The 20,830-nt window shown below is 39.5% G+C and overlaps 1 protein-coding gene across 1 annotated transcript in view; it reads left to right on the top strand.

Annotated features, from left to right (window-relative positions):
* The window catches only part of ABCA13 (ATP binding cassette subfamily A member 13), a 281,165-nt gene extending 268,823 nt beyond the window's left edge, over window positions 1-12,342 (top strand). The window contains exons 60-62 of the mRNA XM_006136374.4: window positions 7,423-7,528; window positions 9,323-9,460; window positions 10,763-12,342. Of these exons, the coding sequence (XP_006136436.3) occupies window positions 7,423-7,528; window positions 9,323-9,460; window positions 10,763-10,852 (334 nt within the window). The 3' untranslated portion in view covers window positions 10,853-12,342. The remainder of the gene's footprint in view (window positions 1-7,422; window positions 7,529-9,322; window positions 9,461-10,762) is intronic.
* The last annotated feature ends 8,488 nt before the right edge of the window (window positions 12,343-20,830 follow it).

Here is a 20,830-nt window from a genome sequence, read left to right as displayed (position 1 = left end):
ATTTCCAGTACACTACATATATATGTGTTGTGTCAATCTATTTTTCCATTCCTGTTGTTACTTAAGAAAACAGAATTACAAAGAAAAACAACTAATAGCACATGAGAGAGAGATTTTATATTTTATTTAAAATTGTTATACCTGCTCACGAGTCTCTAGTTTTTTTCAGCAACACTAAGGTTCTTACGCTTTTGAATAACCAAAACACATAAGCAACTGGCACCATTTTTGTATTTATTCGCAAGATTATTGAAGTGGTGGTTTCATCCGTTTTAATTATTAATAGATAAACTTACCTCAATTTTTTTCTTTTTTGAACACGTGTATTTGTTTGTAAATTTTATTACATAAGAATATCCATGCTGGGCCAGACCAATGATCCATCTTGCCTAGTATTTTGTCATCTGTCAGTGACCAGTGCCAGATGCTTCAGAGGGAGTGAATAGAACAGAACAATTATTCAGTGATCCATCTCCTGTCATCCAGTTGCAGATTCAGGCATGCAGAGGCTTAGGAACACCAGAATATGGGGTTGTGTTCCTGACCATCCTGGTTTGTATCCAGTGATGGACATTTACTCCATGAAATTATCTAGTTATTTTTAGACCTAGTTATACTTTTGGCCTTCAGCATTCTCTGGCAATGAATTCCACAGGTTTACTATGCACTGTGTGAAGATTCACATTCAACCCTCAATTAGGAGTGTTACTTTGTTTATGTGACTAGTGTTAATTGATGTCAGTGGGCCGACTTGCACCCATAATGACTATTCACTTACGGGAAGAAAAATTGCACCCAGTGTGTACAAGTGAACATGAATTAAAGCCAACAGTTAAGCATTACAGTAAGGAGCTGTTTTACATCCTTGAAATATGGCTGATGTTCTAAAGGATGTAGCTTATTGTTTCCCTTCCAGACATTAAATACCAACAATTCTCTATTGTTTGAGACTGTAGTTCTTTAAGTAATCTGTTGATATTCCATGAAGCAATAGAAGATATCTATCAAGCTGGTTTCATACTAAGAGATAAAGTGTGCACATTATTTTTTCACAAGCAAACTTTCAGACAGTGCTAATTTAATTGTATATATTTCCAGACAGAGACAAAAAAACTAGCAAGCACAACATCAAGGAAATATGTATTTGGAATACAGACAGTCCCCGAATTACGCGGATCCAACTTATGTCGGATCCGCAGTTACGAACGGGGTTTGCTGCCCGTCTCCCTGGTCTGCTGGAGACCAGCAGACCAGGGAGACGGGAAGCAAAGCCTCTGAGGATGCCGGCAGCGGGACAGCCGCGGCGCGTCTGGGCTGTCTGCTGCCCGCGTGCTCCGCGGCTTTGCTCCCCATCTCCCCAGACCAGGGAGACGGGGAGCAAAGCCGGGGAGCACGCAGGCAGCGGACAGCCCAGACGCGCCACGGCTGTCCCGCTGCCCGCGTGCTCCGCGGCTTTGCTCCCTGTCTCCCTGGTCTGCTGGTCACCAGCAGACCAGGGAGACAGGGAGCAAAGCCGCGGAGCACGCGGGCAGCGGAAAGCCCAGATGTGCCGCGGCTGTCCTGCTGCCGGCGTGTTCCGCGGCTTTGCTCCCCGTCTCCATGGTCTGCTGGAGACCAACAGACCAGGGAGACAGGGAGCAAAGTGGAGCAAAGCCGCGGAGCACGCAGGCAGCGGACAGCCCAGACGCGCCGCAGCTGTCCCGCTGCCGGCGTGCTCCGTGGCTTTGCTCCGCTTTGCTCCCCGTCTCCCTGGTCTGCTGGTCTCCAGCAGACCAGCAGACCAGGGAGACGCGGAGCAAAGCCGCAGAGGAGCCGGCCGGCAGGACCGCGGTGCATCTTGGTCCCCCGCCCGCGTCTCCCTGGTCTGCTGGGTGGGGAGGGGCGCAGCTAGTACGCCCCCCCCCAGAAGTCCAGGCTTTTCTCCAGATGCCTGTGGTAGAGCAGCTGGGGCGCTGCCGGTTGGTCCCGCAGCGCCGCTCTGGGCACTACTGGACCAACCCGGCAGCACCCCAGCTGCTCTGCCCCAGGCATCCTGATTCAGCCGCTGCTGGTCAGTTTCAGCAGCGGCTGAATCAGGACACCTGGGGCAGAGCAGCTGGGGTGTTGGTGGATTGGTTCAGTAGCACCGGGGAGCGGCGCTACTGGAGCAACCCAGCAGCACCCCAGCTGCTCTGCCTCAGGTGTCCCCAAGTCAGCCGCTGCTGAAACTGACCAGCGGCTGACTACAGGAAGCCCGAGGCAGAGTTGCTCTGCCCCGGGCTTCCTGGAATCAGCCGCTGATCAGTTTCAGCAGCAGCTGACTTGGGGACGCCTGGGGTTCTTAAGTTGAATCTGTATGTAAGTCGGAACTGGCGTCCAGATTCAGCCTGTTGAAACTGATCAGAGGCTGATTCCAGGCAGCCCGGGGCAGAGCAACTCTATTTGGCACTTATTGCAAAATAGAGCACTCTTCCTTTGACTTCCCTTACTCCTCATACAATGAATGGGAATTGGAGTTACAGGAATTGGAGTAAGAAGTCCTCCAGCTTGACAGTATTTCGACTGTAGACGCAGACTAAGTTATTTTGAAATAATGCTCGTTACTTCAAAATAATGTTGCTGTGTAGATGTACCCAAAGAGAACAGAGCTCTGCCCAGCCCCATAATATCATTGATATTTACAAAATAAGCATCCTGTGGGCAGTAACTTTACTCCCACAAGCAGTCCCGCTGGCCTTACTCAAAGTCCAAATTAAACAAATAGCTTGGTTGGGATAAAAGGCAAGATTGAAAACAAATGAAGACGACATTAAACTGATGAAACGGTGTCTGTTGTAGCAATGGAAAACACCTTTCCTGAGCAATGCCAAAGAGAGGGGAACAGATGGCTGTGAACAGGTTTGCTGGCTCTAATGATGCTGCTTTAATTTTTATATTTCCCTCCCTAGGTCGTGAGTTGTTAGGTAGTAAAGGTTTGATCCTAGCAGTGCTCATCAAACCGGAATGTGGTGGCCTGTGTAATTCCACTCTGGGTTTCTGCATTAATTGTATCACTTGAATGAGAGAGGAAAACGTGTAGAGGAAAAAAATTCAGTTCAATTTCCATTGCCTCACTTTGCTACAGGAAGCAAGTAGCTGGCTCCCTCCACAAAAGGAGGGTGATGTTGGAGATGGCCACAGTTACCCTGAATTCATGGAATAGGAGGTGCATAATTTGACTAGCCAGAAATATTTCCCATCTTTGAAAGCTTTTTATTTGTTCCCATGTTGGTGCTTATGCCATTCAGGACTAAAAACTACATTGAGCTGTGGAGATCTCTGTCTGTGCTAATCAGAATTTTAGGTTATTTGCATTTCAAACTTCACCGCACATGAAATATTTTCATTTTATAAGACTGCTCCATAAAACCTCTGTGTATAGACTGAGCAGAATCTTGGTAACATTCGTATCTTTGTTGCATTTTCATTGTCTTTTCTGAGGTGTTGATAGTGTGTATTTAGAAGATTTAATTAGTGGTCTATTACGTTAAGCAAATCATTGCAAGGGAAATCAGCCAGTTGCTGCTCTTCATTCCAGTATTCTGGCTCCCTTTCCTGTGATCATGTTTCTGTGTTACTTCATGCTACTCAAAGTATGATTGGCAATCAACAGCACAGATTGGGCAGTGTCGCATTTGAACAAAACTATGTAATGACATGTTACTTTTTCCTGCTCACTTTAACACTGTTTAATGGTTGGGTCCAAATGAAATGGAAAACCAAAATGAAAAAATAAAAGAGCACAGGCAGTGTTGGGGTGATGTGATGACTTTTAAAAAAAGATATACACACTTATATTTTAGGGTTCTTCAGTGCATGTTTGCTATGTAGCCTTTGTACCAAACATTCCTACAATATGATTCTCCAGTCTAATAAAATAGTGGAGTTATACTTTTGAAATAATTGGTTAGGTGTTTGGCTGTTATTAAATGTCATAGCTCTTTTGTAGTTGTAAGAACGTGGCTTTACCCAGCTAAAGATGTGGCCTAATGCAAATCCCATAGGGTATGTCTACACAGCAAAGTTATTTCAAAATAACAGCTGTTATTTCGAAATAACTTTAGTAGTGTCTACACAGCCAAACTGCTATTTCAAAATTAATTCGAAATAGCAAAACGCTTATTTCGAATTTGGTAAATCTCATTCCATGAGGAATAATGCCAAATTTGAAATAGGTATTTCAAAATAAGTGCTGTATAGACACTTATTTAGAAATAGGGGGCCTCCAGCCTTCCCAGGGTGCCCTGGTGGCCACTCCAGCCTCAACCAAGAACACTCCTCTCCCTCCCCCCTCCCCAGAGCCCTTAAAGGGATTGACTCCAGCCACAGTGCCTGTGCCAGCTCCAAGCCTGCCAGCCCAGAGCCAGCAGTCACTGTCCCTGACCCAGTGGCCCCAAAACATGAGCCAACAAGCCACTGGCAGCCAGCCCTACACCACTCCCCAGGAGCAGTCTGCCAGCTCCCAGGAGCCTGCCAGGGCCAGGAGAAGGCAGGCGCCTTTCTGGTCCAGAGTGGAGATCATGGACCTTATTCATGTTTGGGGGGATGCCCCCAACATCCAAGATCTCTGCACTAGACGGAGGAACACAGCCATCTATGGCAGGATAGCTGCCAGCCTAGTCACCAAAGGCCACATGCGAACCCAGGAGCAGGTTTGCATGAAAATCAAGTTGGTCCGGTGAGACCCTCACTCCTGAGCTTCCCCTCCTGCTTCTTCCCCTTGCTTCCTCCTTCCAGCTCCCTCCTCCTCCCAGGTTTCCCCCTCTCCTCTCCTTTCCCCAGTCTCATCAGAGTTTCATCCCCCTCCCCCCAGTTTTGTTAAATAAAGAGAGTTTGTGTTCATGAAAATACATGTATTTTATTTGACATCAGGAAGGGGGGCTAGGGAGGGGTAAGTGGAAGGACGTGAGGGAGGAATGAGGCACAAGCCCCCAGTGGGGCAGACCAGGGAGGTTCTTAGTGCTCCTCAGGGTGGAAGCTCTCTCGCAGGGCCTCCTGGTTACTGACAACCCCGGTACTGATGGACCTCCCGGATGGCAACCTACAGACAGTACCTCCAGGCTCTCAGCAACATGTCCATGAGAAGCACCAGAGTGCCCAGGGGCAGCTCTGGCTCAATGTTGCAGAGTGCTGTGATGTCCTGAGTGAGGGCAACCAGAGCACACAGAGACAAAATGCTTTGCTGTCCCTCATCGAGGTAGGCAAGCAAGCAGGGAAACCTGAGAACTGGCTGTCCAGGAGGGGTCCCTTTAAGCACAAGCCTCAGATAGCCTTGGGCAGCAACCACACAAAGTAACTCCTGACTCGGTGCCCTACCGGACCTGGTTCCCGCCGGCCTTAAATGCAATTCAGCCTCCACTCAGTGTGGAAGTGCTATTTCGATATAGCAAAACACTCTTTCGAAATGCATTTTGTGTGTAGACTTGTTATTTCAAAATAACTTATTTCCAATTAATTATTTCGAAATAATGCTGTAGTGTAGATATACCCTTAGCTATTATTATTATTATTATTATTATCCACATGTTTTCATGGAAAAAATGGGTCATCTGGAAGTGAAGGGTTATACTGAACGGAACATAGGCAATCTGTGATGAATCTGGGAAAACACCTCCTGAATCCAAGGCTTATGCTTTAGCATTTCATCTTTGTTGCTTTTCTTTCTCAGACTATTGATGAAAGGTTGAGCTGAGGGTTTAGGTGGTGATATCCATGGGCACTCCTTTTTGTGTGTTCACTTCATGCAATGTGCACCCAGGGCATACAGTACTGTTTTTCTAAATGTAAAGGAGGAAAGGTACAGAACAATTTACTCATATTATCTTAATGGCATGGGGGATATGGGTTTTAGGAGTGTAAGTAATCTAGAGTGCAGGAGACATTCAGCAGTGAGGGGGTTTCACCATGGACAAGAGCTTGTCCTCTTCCTTGTAGCCTGGGCTGGGTGTCTGTGCTGTGCCCTACACTCTCATTCAGTGGACCTGCGAAGGTCTTACTACATACTATGGGTCAGTGACCCACAATCCCAGCTGACACAAGGTGCAGCAGGACATGGAGCTATCTGGCACTCTGCTGCTGTCGTCATGCTCACTCATTCCCATAACAGTGAGGCTGCAGAGAGTTGTGAGTTATGACTGGAAACTGTCTGTTTCTTCAGGGACGTTGTGAAATAAGGATTTTTTTCCTCAGAAGAACCAGCCATTTGTCATTGTCTCTACCATCTGCTTGTGTGCTGTAGAAATTTCACTAGCACCGAGCAGTAGAAGGTGACATAATCCAGAAATGGACTCTGTGCCATAGTGTTATAGCAGAGTTTGTTTTAAACATTCAACTCTGTTAACCAGCCTTGAGCTTCATGAGAGAAAGTGGGTTCAGCTGATTCATTTAGACAGGTAATGTCTCATTACCTCTGACGTAAGTGAGGTAAGTGGGAGTAGTTTGCTTGGAAGAGAAAATTAAGGTATAGGCTGAGCAATATTGAGATAGGAAACATAGGAACAGATAAGCAGGGTAGAAGTTTTGTTAACTGATATTGTATTGTGTGTGGTATGTTATTTTTGTAACCAAATCCTAGGAAAGGAGGATGAGATTTTGAGTAAAGATTGTGTATAGACTTTGTTTTGGAGCAGGAAAAGCACTTGAAAGTACTTAAAGTATTTAAAAATGATCATGAGCAAACGTATGATACTGCAGAAGTGACTTTCATTACTTATATGTCTCATGTATAAAATTAACATTCCACATACATTGCTAGAAAATAATATATTTAATCAAAATAATGTCTGTTACTTTTTCAAAACTTGACTTACCTACAGATTATGAAATGTGTCCAGAGAGAGGAATGCAATTGTTGCATTTGGAGTCATAGTAAAATTGCAGAATTCCCCCCAGCAGTGTGATTTGTGATTGACAAAACACAGAACAACTCCACGCATTTCTTTCTACTCCTGTAAAATAGAGATAATACCTATGTTTGTAAAACATTTGAGCTTCTCCATGGCAAGTCCTCAGTAAATGCAATGAATTGTGATAATCCACAGTTTTATACTTTCTCTCTCCTGCTAGGAAAAATATACCTTCCAGCCTTCCTTTTCTGTATTTGGTTCTAGTAACAAATGCCATCTTCCACTGACTGTTCAAAGTTGTATAGTCATTAAGACATGCTCTCCTTTACAAATAGAGTTTTGTGACATTATAGAGTATCAATGTAATTGACAATATCTTTTCCTTCTGGTTATCAATGTGTGCTTGACGACAGTATAATATTAAAATCCCAATGATGATAATACAATAGGTACCCATGCTGTTACTTGATAACATTGTATGACAATCAGTTTAACTAAGCATTTGTCTCATCTTTATGGAACAGAACATGCAATCTGTGTCTCTGCTCACTGTTTTCAGGTTTGGAGATGGCTATTCAGTCAAGGTTTGGCTTAGCAAAGAAACAAGTTACCACAGTGCTATTTTGGACTGTCTGAAGCTACATTTTCCAGGAACACAGTTTAAGGTAGGTCTGAAATTCTCTGTTCACAGCAGTTGCCAAGGATAAGTTCTTTCATTAACAAAAGATACATTTTAATAAACTAGGTGGTTTCTCATTTTTTCCAGATCTGTAGGGCTACCCATTTTAATTGGTATGTGTGTAACAGTTAAATTGTCACCCACAATATAGTGCAGATTAACCCCGGATGCATAGTAGGCTCATTTTGGCAACATAAGCAAATGTTGTTAGTTCATGAGTTGCAATTCTCTTTATTATTTTTTGTATTTACAGAGTCAGAGTTCCTACTACATGCACACAGGGCCTGATCTTATGTTCTCTGAAGAGAATGGAAGTAACTTATAAGTTAATTGGTCCATATTTTCCCTTGTCCTCTCCCAGTCAATACAGTGCATAGAAAATGGCAGGCAGATGATCTTACTGCATTAATCACCATTAAAAAATCAGCATTTGCCCTCAGCTACCACACAATGACATCTAAAATATCTCTGATGCCTTCTATTTTAAGCATATGGAAATGCTGTAGTATTTCACATATCATTGTGTGATAACTCTTGACTGTGGGATGACAATTACTATGTATGTATGTCACTACAAAAAAAGCTCTCATATATATTTTAATAGTTGATTGAAATGTTTTGCTACAACTTTGTTCTCCTTTCTTAGCTAGTTGTCTCTTTGAATTCAGAATTAAATTAGGGGAATTCTTCTGAGGCTTAACTAATGCAAGGAATTGGGCATCATAATCAAAAGATACACTTATATGTTAGGCATTTTCCCTCGAGACATTTTAACCCCTCCTTTCATTTTTCTTTTCGTTTCTTTAGTTCATCCATTCAGATAAATTTGTGTGATATCTTAGCCTTATGATAAGCCCATAGATGTATTGAGATTTTCATTTTCACAGGCACTCAGCCATTTGTTTATATAATAGTGCTGATGTAGAACTCACACATTTTGTTCCTAGCTGTGTTGCTAATGGCAACCATAGGACAATTGATTGTATGTGTGTAGATATATCTATATAGCGAGAGAAAGAGATAGTGACAGAGAGATTGCAGTACCCATTAGTTAATAAAAGCAAACTTTATTCTTCTTTCTCAAATCTTGCCAGTGCCTACAGCCAGGTGGTTATAGTACTGTATCCTGAAGGACCTCTGTTTTTCAGAGTCACAGAGAAAAAGTCAATTGGTCTGATCCTTCTATCAATAAGTGTTCTGTATTTGCTTATATTGTATGATCTGAAAACATTATAAAAGAGTAACACTTTCAAACATAACACTGCCATATTGTCTTATCTCCAAAATGTGTGTTCATGCATAAATATAGACTAAAATATACATTTTCATATGCAAAATGGCTACTTTATGGGTGTAATGTAAAAACCTGTCTCTGAAAATGTATCCAAACTGTAGCGTTTTGGTCTGCGGTGAGGTTGTGATTTGAGGTTTTGGTTTGGCCATTGTAAATATAACATGTAACATTCTGATTTCAGTGTGATTTCTCAAATGCTTTCCATTCTCCTATGTATATGAATCAATGGTTTTGGTCTGAGGCCATCTCTAACTTTAAACTGATAGGAAAAATACATCTCAGCAGCAGCAGAGCCAGTTGTCTTTCAATTTCACTGTGATTGCTTTGAGGAAACAGGATGATCTTTTCTGAAGCACACCTTGTACCTTTTACTATGTTACAATCAAGCTCTGGTATATCCTTACAAAATCATATTTTGCAGCTGAAGATCGAAAATAAATATAGCTATCAGAATATTCATTTACGTTTATTTATGTTCGTTTGAAGGGCCAGCACCTTAATCTGCAGGAGTATCGTGTGCCATACAGCTGGGGCTGCTTACCGGAGCTCTTCAAAGTTTTAGAGACACATAAAGTTCTACTACAAATCAAACATTATTCCATTAGCCAAACCACTTTAGAGCAGGTATGTTCCTCCTATATGTTGCCTTTCTTTTTTCTGAATATGCTGTGCCGCTCCATTATGTATGTAGTAGAATATAGTTTATAAAGAACTGTCCTAGAGTGATTCATGAGTCACAATAATCTTATAACTAAAGAACTTTTTGCTTTTATGGACGTGATTGGGATCTTTCCCTCTGAAGCAAACGTTATGCAATTTGCTTGCATTTGCAATCCATGTACCTATGTATACGCAGAAAGAAGGGATCTCTGCTTATGCCTATGAAATTGTTCATTTACACTATGTATAATATGATGATGATCATGAAATTCCTGGGTGCCAGTGTTGTGCTACAGCAGCTAGGGATGTAACTTCTTGTGAATATTCTGAAAATGCTGTGAATTCAAACTGGTCAGGATATTAATTATGAATAGTATTTGTGTGAGATTAGCTTTTTTTTCTAGAGCAAATCATTCATGAACAGACTTTGATTTGTATTAATCTATCAGCTCCTGCTACTTCAATTATTCAGTGAATAATTTATACAAACAAATAGCCTATGGGTTTTTCCTGGACTGTTCACTCAGGCTCTCCATTATTTATGGGGAGTGATTGCTGCCCTCAGTCACATGGTTTTGTTTTTGCACTCTGGCTGAATACGTAAAAATTTTAAACAGCAGAACACTGACTTCTTAATACTTGCTCTTAAATGAATACTTTTGCTTGCATGTGAATATTCTTATGGAAGTTAAGAATTGTCACCCTCCAATATCTGAATAATCAAAAAACCTGTTCCTATGAATGTAAGTGAAAAGGAAACAATCAGGGGTCCCAACTGAATAGAACAGACATGGGGAATTCAAATAGATGTTTGCCCACATCAGCGTTCAACACAAATGTTAGCTGTAAATTTCTAGGCCAGGGCCTGTACCACTGAAGTTTCTGTGAGTTTTGCCATTCAAGTCAATGAAAGCAGGATCAGGCCCCCTCCCCAATATTTTTTGAAATATAGATTTGTTTATTCAGTTTATTCAATTTATTCAGTTTATTCAAGCAAAATCCAGTGTTCCCAAGGAAAGAGGATAGTCATACGGACTATCATATCAAACTGTTCTATCATTATTTTTATTTGACTTGAAGATGTAAAAGGGAAGAGTGATTTGTTTGCGAACTGCTCTAGTTGAGCTGTAACTCTGAAGAGATTTCACTGAACAAGGACTTCTACTGTTTTTCTTAATAAAAGTGGCCTAAAAAAGTCACAAAAGAGACAAAAAGTTCCTGTTCATGATTGCTATATGATAAGTCCTCTTACATTGTGTCTTTCAGGTATTTATTAATTTTGCTACTCAGCAGGAGGAAACATCTTATTCTGCACAAGAATCTTCCACCAATCATCATCACCATCTGCCAGCCTAGATTCACTACAAATCACAGTCCAGCAATAATTTTCAGTTAATAAAACTTTTCAGCGGTTTCGCCATACTGAGAGGGAGCCGGAAGACTGCAATTTATAGACCAAAAAAACAGAACTACCAACTCTTAATTGAAAGAATGGCTATTAAATACACTCACAAAAAGACAAAGAAGTACTTTCCTCTAATGAACCAGAATCTTATAATGATAAAATATTTGGCCTCCTTATTGCAAATCTGTAACACGCTAAAATGGCTGATATGAAATGTCACTCTATAATAATTTTAAGGTGGGTAGTAGCTCTCTATTCATATAGTCACATTAAATATCCATAATCATTACATGACAAGGGAAGCAAATTCAATGGATATTAAGAACAGCCATGCTATCATACAATATTTGTATTTAATAATTCAAATGAGCACACTTTGACTTCTGCATTAACTCAGTTCTGTGTTGTGACAAGCTAAATTAGTCTTTTTTATTGTATAAAGGAAGCACTATATTCCATAAGGGCTTTTTGTCAAGGGGGTATTAGTGCAATTATATTAGGAAAATTTAACAAGGTTTCATAAAACATACTTGACAATGAGTTCTCCCTAGGTTATTTCTTTAGGCATTTAACAGCATTGTTAATAATGATGTACTTTGTTAGCTTTTTAATTTTTTTAATGTTCCAAGAAAAGGTTAAAAACGATTTGTAGCCAAGGATATACTGGAAATAAATGAGATAGGTGCATGGGCATTGATCAATAATCTTTTCAGTCTATTTATTCTGATTTCAGGTTTTTCAGACAGGGCTCTGCCACAGCTTTCAATAGTGTCGCTGCCTATAAATGTGGGACCGAAATTAATATTTAATGAAGAAAATCTCAGCCTTTTTCATCCATCCTCATATGTTTATGATTATTCTGTGTCTAGAGAAAGATTAGAACTTCTGGGAGAGGGGAGGGAGCAATGAGAGAAGCTCTTAGCTTTTATTAAAAACAAAACAAAAACAAGCTGTCTGGGAACCCTGTGCCACAGTAGTTGATATCGCTTTCATTTGGGCTACATTACCTGATAGCTGAAATCTTGGCACACTGTGATTTAGTAGAAAGGTATTTCTGTGGTATAATTTCTGTGAAAATCAAATTGTGCACTTTGAGATAAAAGGATCTAATCAAAGACTATCTGTGTTTCTGTGTCACAGCTTTAATGCCATGCTGCAGCAGGAAGTAATTTTAAAGTGTTATGCTTGTGCCTTAGGCTTTTCAAGCTAACCCAGGAGGGTTTTTGATTCTCGTGTTGACTAGGTGTACTTTTGGACCATGATGTTTTTTAAAGAATTTAGAACTCAGGATTCCCACTTAAAACAAACAAAAACAAAACCTTATTCTTACTCTTTTCAAATGTTAAATCCTCAAAACTTAATTAAATGTCACATTTCTGAGTAAATTGTAGCATATTTTATTAATGTAGTGGGTGAATAAAGTAAATAAGATTTATTTCAAGCTGATAGTTGAATGCAATTCTGTTAACTGTATTTCTCTTCTTTGAATCTCTTCATCTGTCTCTCTTGGGTCCCAATTTAATTGAAGCAAGTAGCAAACAATGTCTCTCTACCAATCCTTTCTTGTTGAAGAAGGTCAAAATCTAATTGAGTTCCAGGGTACTGGGTTCTGTCTCAGAGGATATTTTGCTAGTCTTTGAAAAGCTGCATTCCGGAAGTTTGTAAGTCTCAAGTCTAATCTTCGAAGAATCTTTTTTTTAAATTAAAGGGAAAAAATCGGTTCCAAGAAAAGGTCAATTCATATGTTAATGTTAACGAAGTCATTGAGTTTGAGTCACACAGAAATTTTATGCATTTTATCACCTTCTGTTATGACAGGGCTGGGCAAATACTGGCCCTCAGGCCGGATCCAGTTTACCAATGTTAGCCCCTGATGGGCCGGCACTGCTATATTTACCTGTGCTTCTGCAGGTACTGGTGACTGCCGCTCCCATTGGCTGTGGATCACCATTCCTGGCCAATGGGAGCTGTGTTGGCAGCCCGCCAGGGGCTAACATGGTGGTAGTTCATCAGGGTTATTGCTCTTGTATGAGATTTCTGGTGGGTATTTCCATGGCTGATTTCTCCATGTCAGATAATATGCCTCTTTCTTTGCAAGATGAAATCAGAACTGAATTCAGATTTTAAAACGAAAGAATGGATGAAATTCTAAAGTTGAAATGGGGCAGACAGATTTCACATCAATCTATTTAAAAGCCTATTGCCATGCCTATTCAAGTAAACAAGAAAAGGCTCCTACTAACTTCAATGCTGATTGGATCCAATTTCACTTTGACTTGCATCTAAAATGAAATAGACAACAGTTCAAATCTGAATCTTAAGTCAGGACTACCATTAACTGAGGATTTTATTTACTTAAATCTTAACTTCCTATGTGGTTTTCAGCTTAGAACAGAAGAGACCTATTTCCCAGATCTGGTTCACACATGACCTTTGTTACTGGTAATCTCGGAATAACATCAAGTTTTATGACATTTCCTATTAAAATAATGGGAAGTTAGTTTGTCATTTGCTCTTGTGATTTGTGAAACATGTAACGTTTACAGCCACATCTCTTGTTAATGGTTTGTGTCTTCTCTGAATAGTTGAATCTGACCAATTTGGGCTTGAACCTGAACTCTGAACACAGCCTAAACCTACAAAGATTAGAATAACTGTGTTCTTGAACCATCTCTAGAAAATGCTTTTACATCTATAGATGTAAAAAGGTTTTTACATCTTTATTGTCAATATCTTGTAAATTGTACTTTTTTGTTCATTGTGTTTGTTTTAAAACCCGCATCAGACCAGAGCCACAAGTGAAAATGTATTGCTTGGATTGAGAACCAAGGTCAGACATCTTCTCTGAAGACTTCTGTTCCAAACACTTTAAATAAGATAAAATTCTATCAGAGTTCCACACGAGACAGTTACATCACAAACCAGTGTGATGTGTAGTGATGGTGGCAGCAAATGGGAAACAGAAATCACACTTCTCTTATTCTGGCAGAGAGTTCTTTCAGCATGGGACTTCCCACTGTTTGCTTTAATGAAACATCTTTGTGCAGAGTAATGATTTGGTTATCGGAAAAGACATCAGAAGTCTTTTCATTGTTCTTGTTGTTTAGTATCACAGCAAAGATAGTTTCATCAGTACAGTTATACTTTCTGCCAAATTGAAATACACATTGTGCCAAATTCTGGCCCCTCTTAAAACCATAAACATGATGCCCATGAAATAAAGGTCAGTTAAAGAAGCCAAAGGTCTTTGAAAAAAGATAGCAATGCACACAGGCATGGCATATATTCGTAAACATGCACATCTGGTTTTCCATGATAATCTGTAGATGGAGAAAAATGGGTTTCACTAGAAAAAGGCTTAAACCAATAGGAAAGATCTGTATATACACCAAATTCATTCCAGGTTTGGAATAACATACTGCCTACCTTCTTCATCCCATTTGCCGGTTTGTCATGAGGAACAGACTAGGGGATCAGCAGAATATAAGGGAGCCAGCAGAAAATGTAAAGAACCCTCCTATCAGGCAAGAATGGCAGATGAAATCATATGGGATTACTTTGATGTGAACAATGAACTGAAAAGTGTTAAGGTATAGTTAAGCTTGCTAAGGCAATTCAAGAGCTGTATCGTAAATGCAACCTAAAAAATCTTGAACACTAGGAAGTATGGAAATCTCAAAACATTACTACATAGACTACTCTGACATCAACACTAAGCCTTAGTTCATGGACATAGATCACTAAGCAGAGAAATTCTGAGTCACCAGCACCCAAATAACCTTAACTTGGTCTCTCCAATAGAGTTATTGTAAATTTTGCTAACTGAAGGTATATGTATATGATATTTGTTCCAAAGTTTAGTGCGTTTCACTGACATGAATGAATAGGTCCTGTTCACATTGTTTCCCTTTTTTGCCCCCAGTCCTTAACCAAAATGTTGGGTCCTCAATTTCCCTTCTAATGGAAACTACAGTATAGAGACAGTTATTTCTTTGATGTAGTTTGTTTTCTGTGCAAACACTAAATCTTGTTTTTATTGAGCACAGGAGGAACCAAACATGAAATATAATATTTGCTTCCAATCCTCTTTCAGCCAACCCTTTACTCAAAAGGCTTCTCTTTATTGAGAATCATCCTTCCAGTGCTTCTATGTCTGGTGCATTCTTGCTATCTTCTCTCTCATTCTCTTTCTCTCTGTCATCTGAAAGAGATAAACATGATATAGCCTGTATATTGAACATACCTGGTACAGCCTGTACCTCCTACAGCTACTACGTCAGCCTATTTGCCCCACACAGTCTGTCCACTCCATTTATCATTAGTCATGAGGTGATTTGGAACCAAAGATTTTATCTTTTCTCATATAATTCACTTGATGATAAATATATGTGACAAAGCCTCCTTTCTAAGACCAATCCATTAGTTTAGGTTAACGCTTTCTCATGTTTACTTTCCCAAGTTTATCTTTGCAAAGATGGAGATAGAAACATACATTTTGGAAATTAAAAGTACAGTATTGCAGGTTCTTGCATTGATACACAATTTGTATCTATCAGTTTGTCAAATACATTTGACAAAAAAAATATTACATAATGATATACCAGGTGTAAAATAACACCATGTTTTTGAAACATTAAAATATTAACTGAAGCTTGAAAACAGGGTTTTTATTTTTTTTAAATGACAGTGTTCCTAAGTGTCTTATAGTGTACACAGGTATGAATTTTTTAGACTTATACAATAAATCTATGTTCAGATAAGAATGGTCAGGAAACAATGTGGATCTCTCATTGTAAACACCATAGGTTTTTTTTTTAATTCCTATCTGTCGTACAGTTCTGGAAATCATCAAAACCAATTCTGCAGCACATGGTAATCAAAGAAGAAATCAGACCAGTAACTCCTCCAGGTATTTCGGAGTTAAGATTGTCAAATAAGGCTTATAATGGAGCACCAGCTGGAAATTTAACCTTAGAGTTGCAATCAGCAACTACTTAGTAGTAATGTAAATTATAATAAAATAACCCCAAAGGCTTTAACATTACTCACAGATGTGCAGAGTAGGTTTACCAGTGGATATGTATTCCTGCCTTTCCTATCATATCTTTGAATTCTGGGGTATGAAAAGGTCATAGAAAATAGCTCTGGATTCACATCAGGTTAGCATTATCTCCACTTACCCAAAATGTTTTGGACTAGAAAATGATCTGAAATCTTACAATAAAAGGCATCATTGTGAGATTCTGATCTGACAGATTAAATTTATTTTGGGGGCTAATTTTCATTGGGTCAGAGCTACCCTAATAATGCTGTCTATCAAAGTAAATTTGTTTCTGTTCTTAACTCAACGCAGCACACTGACCCAAAGTAATGTTACAAAGAAAAAAAAATCTTGTGATGTTTTAAACTTCAAAACAGCCTCTTGACAAATGTTCAGACTGATTCTTACTTATTAGATGGTTTGTTATCCTTTAATAGGACTGTGCATGTAGTATTCAGTTATTAAACATCCACAAATAAAAAGATAATATATCTACATCACCAAAACCACACTGGAAATGGTTGCAATGTGTTCTCCACAATAGCATTCTCTTGATAAAACACTAATAATTTTCTACAAATGCAACTTATCTAGGAAATTGCAGAAATGTTTAATTAAAGGGTCATATATTCCCCCTCCCCCATTTTTCACTGAGCCTAGAATAGTATTTTCAATGTTCGGAGTATAGCAGAATTCTCTGTTTCCAATAGTTTGTGGCAGGAAATGTAGGTACAGATATAAATAATATAAAAGTTCAGATACATACAGATGTTGGCAGTTTAAAATTCTGGACAATCAACTACTCAAAGTTCAAGCCAGATCCATTTTTTTCATCATTTGTTTAATCTATTTCTTTATCAAAGCCAAAGAGACAAAAGTCTTGATAGGATTGGGGGGAAAAAAGTGATCAGAGACCATTTTATATGACAGAAGATTCTAATTCCTAAACCAAAGGATTTAAACAGGATCTTTTCATTGGCATCAGTAATTTTTGTGAGTAGTTAACAAAGCATATGAAAAGTCAGATTCTGAACAAGGGATTAGAAAGGAAAGGTTAGCAAAGGCAAAGAACGACTGAGGCAGTTCTTCAAACCTGTTCAGCAAAATGATTCAGCACACTTCTCCTCCAGAGCTTTTCAGTGCAACTTAATCCATATTGATAGAGTTGGGAAAATTCAATATAGTTAATTTCTTCTGTCAGTACTTGAGTTTGGTACAAACAGAAGAAACTTAGGTCACGCATCACTCACCAGAGAATTGACACTTTGTCAATTGATCTTCCGGGATTTGATTTAGTGGATCTCATAAAGACCCACTAAATCAAACACTGAGGGACCCCCATCGACCACGGTACTCCTTGCTGTCAGGAGGAGAAAGGGAAGTGAATGAGAGAGTTTCTTCTGTCGACTTCCAATTGTGTGGGGCCACCCCAGAAAATCAATGCAAGATATGTCGACATTAACAATGCAATTCAAGTACCTGGAGTTGAGTATTTTCTCTGCCAATGTAGACTTGTCCTGAGTCTCCGTTTCTAATTCAAGTCTATTTGTTTTGGTGTGCTTTGTGAATATGAATCTCTCAATTCGGTCCTTTCCTTGTGAATCCTTAGGTAAATTGATTATGTATGAAAGATTTAAGATGTCCCCAGTTCCTGGAAAAATTGTCAAGCAATACATACTTAAGAATGTCACCTAGCTATGACATTGAGCTAGGCTCTGGTAATGCAATATATGGCACACAGGTAGACTGCTATGCCTGCATGCAGTCCTATTGTCTTTAATGGTGTCCACAGATGTACAGTATGTATCTGCATCTTGCTATTATAATTTAGTAATGCCTAGTGGCCAGTATTGCACTCTGGTGCTGTACAAACATATCAGAGAGATGACACTTCCAATAAGTGTTTATAATCTTATGCTATGTCTATACCATGCAGCTCTTAGTGACAAGGCTGTGTTGACACAGCCATTGCTTAAAGTCTGTATTTGTAAGAGGTGTTGGTTGTCATTTTTGCTTACAAAATACTTCTAGTCCCCACAAGTGCCTTTCACTTTGTTGGCAGGAGAGCACTCCTGTCAACAAAGTGCTGTTTACACTTGCACATGCAGCAGCAAAACTTTTATCATTCTGGGCAGGAGGGGATAGGCAGTTGTGAATGACAAAAAAATTAGTCATTCAATTGCAAGTGTAGACTAAAGTGTAAATGTACAGGTGGAAAAGCACAAGAAACAACTAGTTTGATATTGGGAGGTATGAAAAACAATTGTCTCAGAACACCAGCTGCCTGATTGTTGTTACGTCATGCTGCATTACCAGGGCATCTACCTTACTTGATATAAGCAAGTATCTGCCTTGGATGGGTGTTGTTCAAGCTGGGAGCTTTACTGGGATAAAATTATGAGCATTTGAGATATTTAAATGTTGCATTTCCATGTGTTCCTATGTTTGGATTTGGAAGAAGTCAATCCTAACATACCATTGTTCCATGCTTTCTAGTGTTTGCTCTTTATGAGTAAGTGTCAAGGGCCTTAGAAAATTCTCTGGCTTTCAGTCACGTGACTAGAAAAGAGTGCTGGCATTTTTTTTAATGAAAAAAGTGTTGAAAGTATGGCATTTTTAACAAAAAATTGTTTTATCACCAAAATCAGAAATTATTTTTCAGGTTTTGTTTTCTAGTGTTTTCAGTTTTGATTTTTCCTCTGTCCTGTCTTTTTTTTTTTTTTTTTAAAGTTCCTCTCTTTTTCAGTGTCAAAAAGGAAAAACAGTCAAAGTGGTCAGAGGAAAGATAAATGGAAAATGTTTGGTGTTTTTGAAAATCCTGCACATTATATATTTGCCCAGTGAATTAGAATGAACAAACATTTCCTTATTGGATGCAATGCATTTCTTATTTTTGCATTGCATTTGCTTATCCATGCTGGGCTTCATGTTCACATTTTGATATCAATATTTGCCAAGTTTAAATAAAATTTAGCTTCTGCAAATACGTTATATTCCACTTTTCTCCCAGAATCACAAAACAAAGTGTATTAAATAGTGTGGCATTGGATAACAGGAAATGCATCTCTAGACAGATGTGAATAGTAGATTAAAAGAATCTTTCATTTACTTTTATCTTGCTTTGATTTGAGACCAAATAGAGTATGAGCAGCCTAGGAAAATTAAAGGTGTGGGGGGGGAGAGTATTAGTTTTCTTTGTTCATATAACACGCTTCTCTTAAGAAGAGGGGTATGAATCTGTTATTAAGAATAGCCCAGTGGTCCAGTGCTCAGCACACAGCAAAAACCTTGTGAAGCTGCAAAGTATTTGACAGTGGATTATAAATACTCCTTTTAAATGGCAAAGTCAGACTGTAATCTGCTCTAAGTGAGCATGAACAACTGACAATTCAGACAATGGCAGCTGAACTCAAGTATGTGAGGGCAGGATGTGGCCACATGACATATCCCTAAGGACTATACCAGAATAATTTAAGTAATTGCTAGTTGTCTTTGGTAGTCTATATGTGTGAACTTGAAAGAATAGTTTTCAGGAAGAGTACATCTACACTTGCTCCCTAGTCCGAACTAGGGATGCAAATGTAGGCGACCAAGATTGCTAATGAAGCGGGGATTAAAATATCCCGTGCTTCATTAGCATAATCTCGCCCACTCGTTATTCCGCTCGCCAGCTCATTCGAACCAGGAAGTGCTTTTCGGGGTGTGTTAGTTTGAAGCAAACCCCTTGGTTCGAACTAACGTTACTCCTCAAAAAATGAGGAGTAACGTTAGTTCGAACTAAGGGGTTTGTTTAGAACTAACACATCCGGGAGCACACTTCCTGGTTCAAATCAGCTGGCGAGTGGAATAACATGCAGGCGAGATTATGGTAATGAAGCACAGGATATTTAAATCCCCGCTTAATTAGCAATTTCGGCCGCCTACATTTACATCCCTAGTTCAAACAAGGGAGCAAGTGTGGACATACCCGAAGGGAATTGCCTGTGGAGAGTTTGGTAGAGAAATTCACAGGCATAGGAAAGAGAAGGAAGTTGTCCTTTTCATTTAAAAATAATCTTATTAATTCTAAATCTTCTTGACCAATAGGTTTTATGTATTACAAAAAAGTGACGGTTTGTTCAAAATATGCCCTTTGATAATTACTGGAAGCAAATATCCACCACCTAGTTTAAATGTCATCCATTGGTTACACTGACATAATATGAAGGATAATTTGACTATTCATTTTTTATTTGATTGATTGTGGATATTTCTTCCTTACTGCTGTCAGAATTCAGAATTGAAAACACTAAGTGTTGGTACATTCATGCGCAGCCTACACCACAGAGCTTCTGACTATTGACACCACAAGGACATAACAGCCATACTGGGTCAAACCTAAGGTCCATCTAGCCCAGTATCCTGTCTTCTCACAGTGGCTAATGCCAGGTACCCCACAGAGAGAGAACAGAGCAGGCAAACGCCATTGCCCATTTCCAGCTTCTGATACACACACACACTAGGGACACTCTCCCTGTCCATCCTGGCTAACAGCCACTGATGGACCTATCCTCCAGAAACTTATCCAGTTCTTCTTATGAATGCTGTGATGTGTTGGTCTTAGCAGCATCCTTTGGCAAGGAGTTCCACAGGTTGATTATGCCTTGTGTGAAAAAAATACTTCCTGTACCAAAATGAAATATAATCCATAGTAGATGGTTCATATCTTTCTCTTTTTTTTTCACGTGCTTCTGTTCAGCAGTTAACTAGTTAAGAATACTGCAGTGCTATCAATAGTCTTCAGAGTTTATTGCATCCCATTGAAATGAGTAAGAGCAGTTCACACAGGCTCTCATAATGTTTGTTTCAGGCTGGCTGGAAATTCAGCCAGATATCATTGCATCGGTTT

The sequence above is a fragment of the Pelodiscus sinensis genome, chromosome 2, assembly GCF_049634645.1.
Source record: "Pelodiscus sinensis isolate JC-2024 chromosome 2, ASM4963464v1, whole genome shotgun sequence".
NCBI classification, from domain to species: Eukaryota; Metazoa; Chordata; order Testudines; family Trionychidae; genus Pelodiscus; species Pelodiscus sinensis.
Note: the sequence above shows the minus strand (reverse complement) of the source record. Positions and strands in the feature narration are given on the sequence as shown.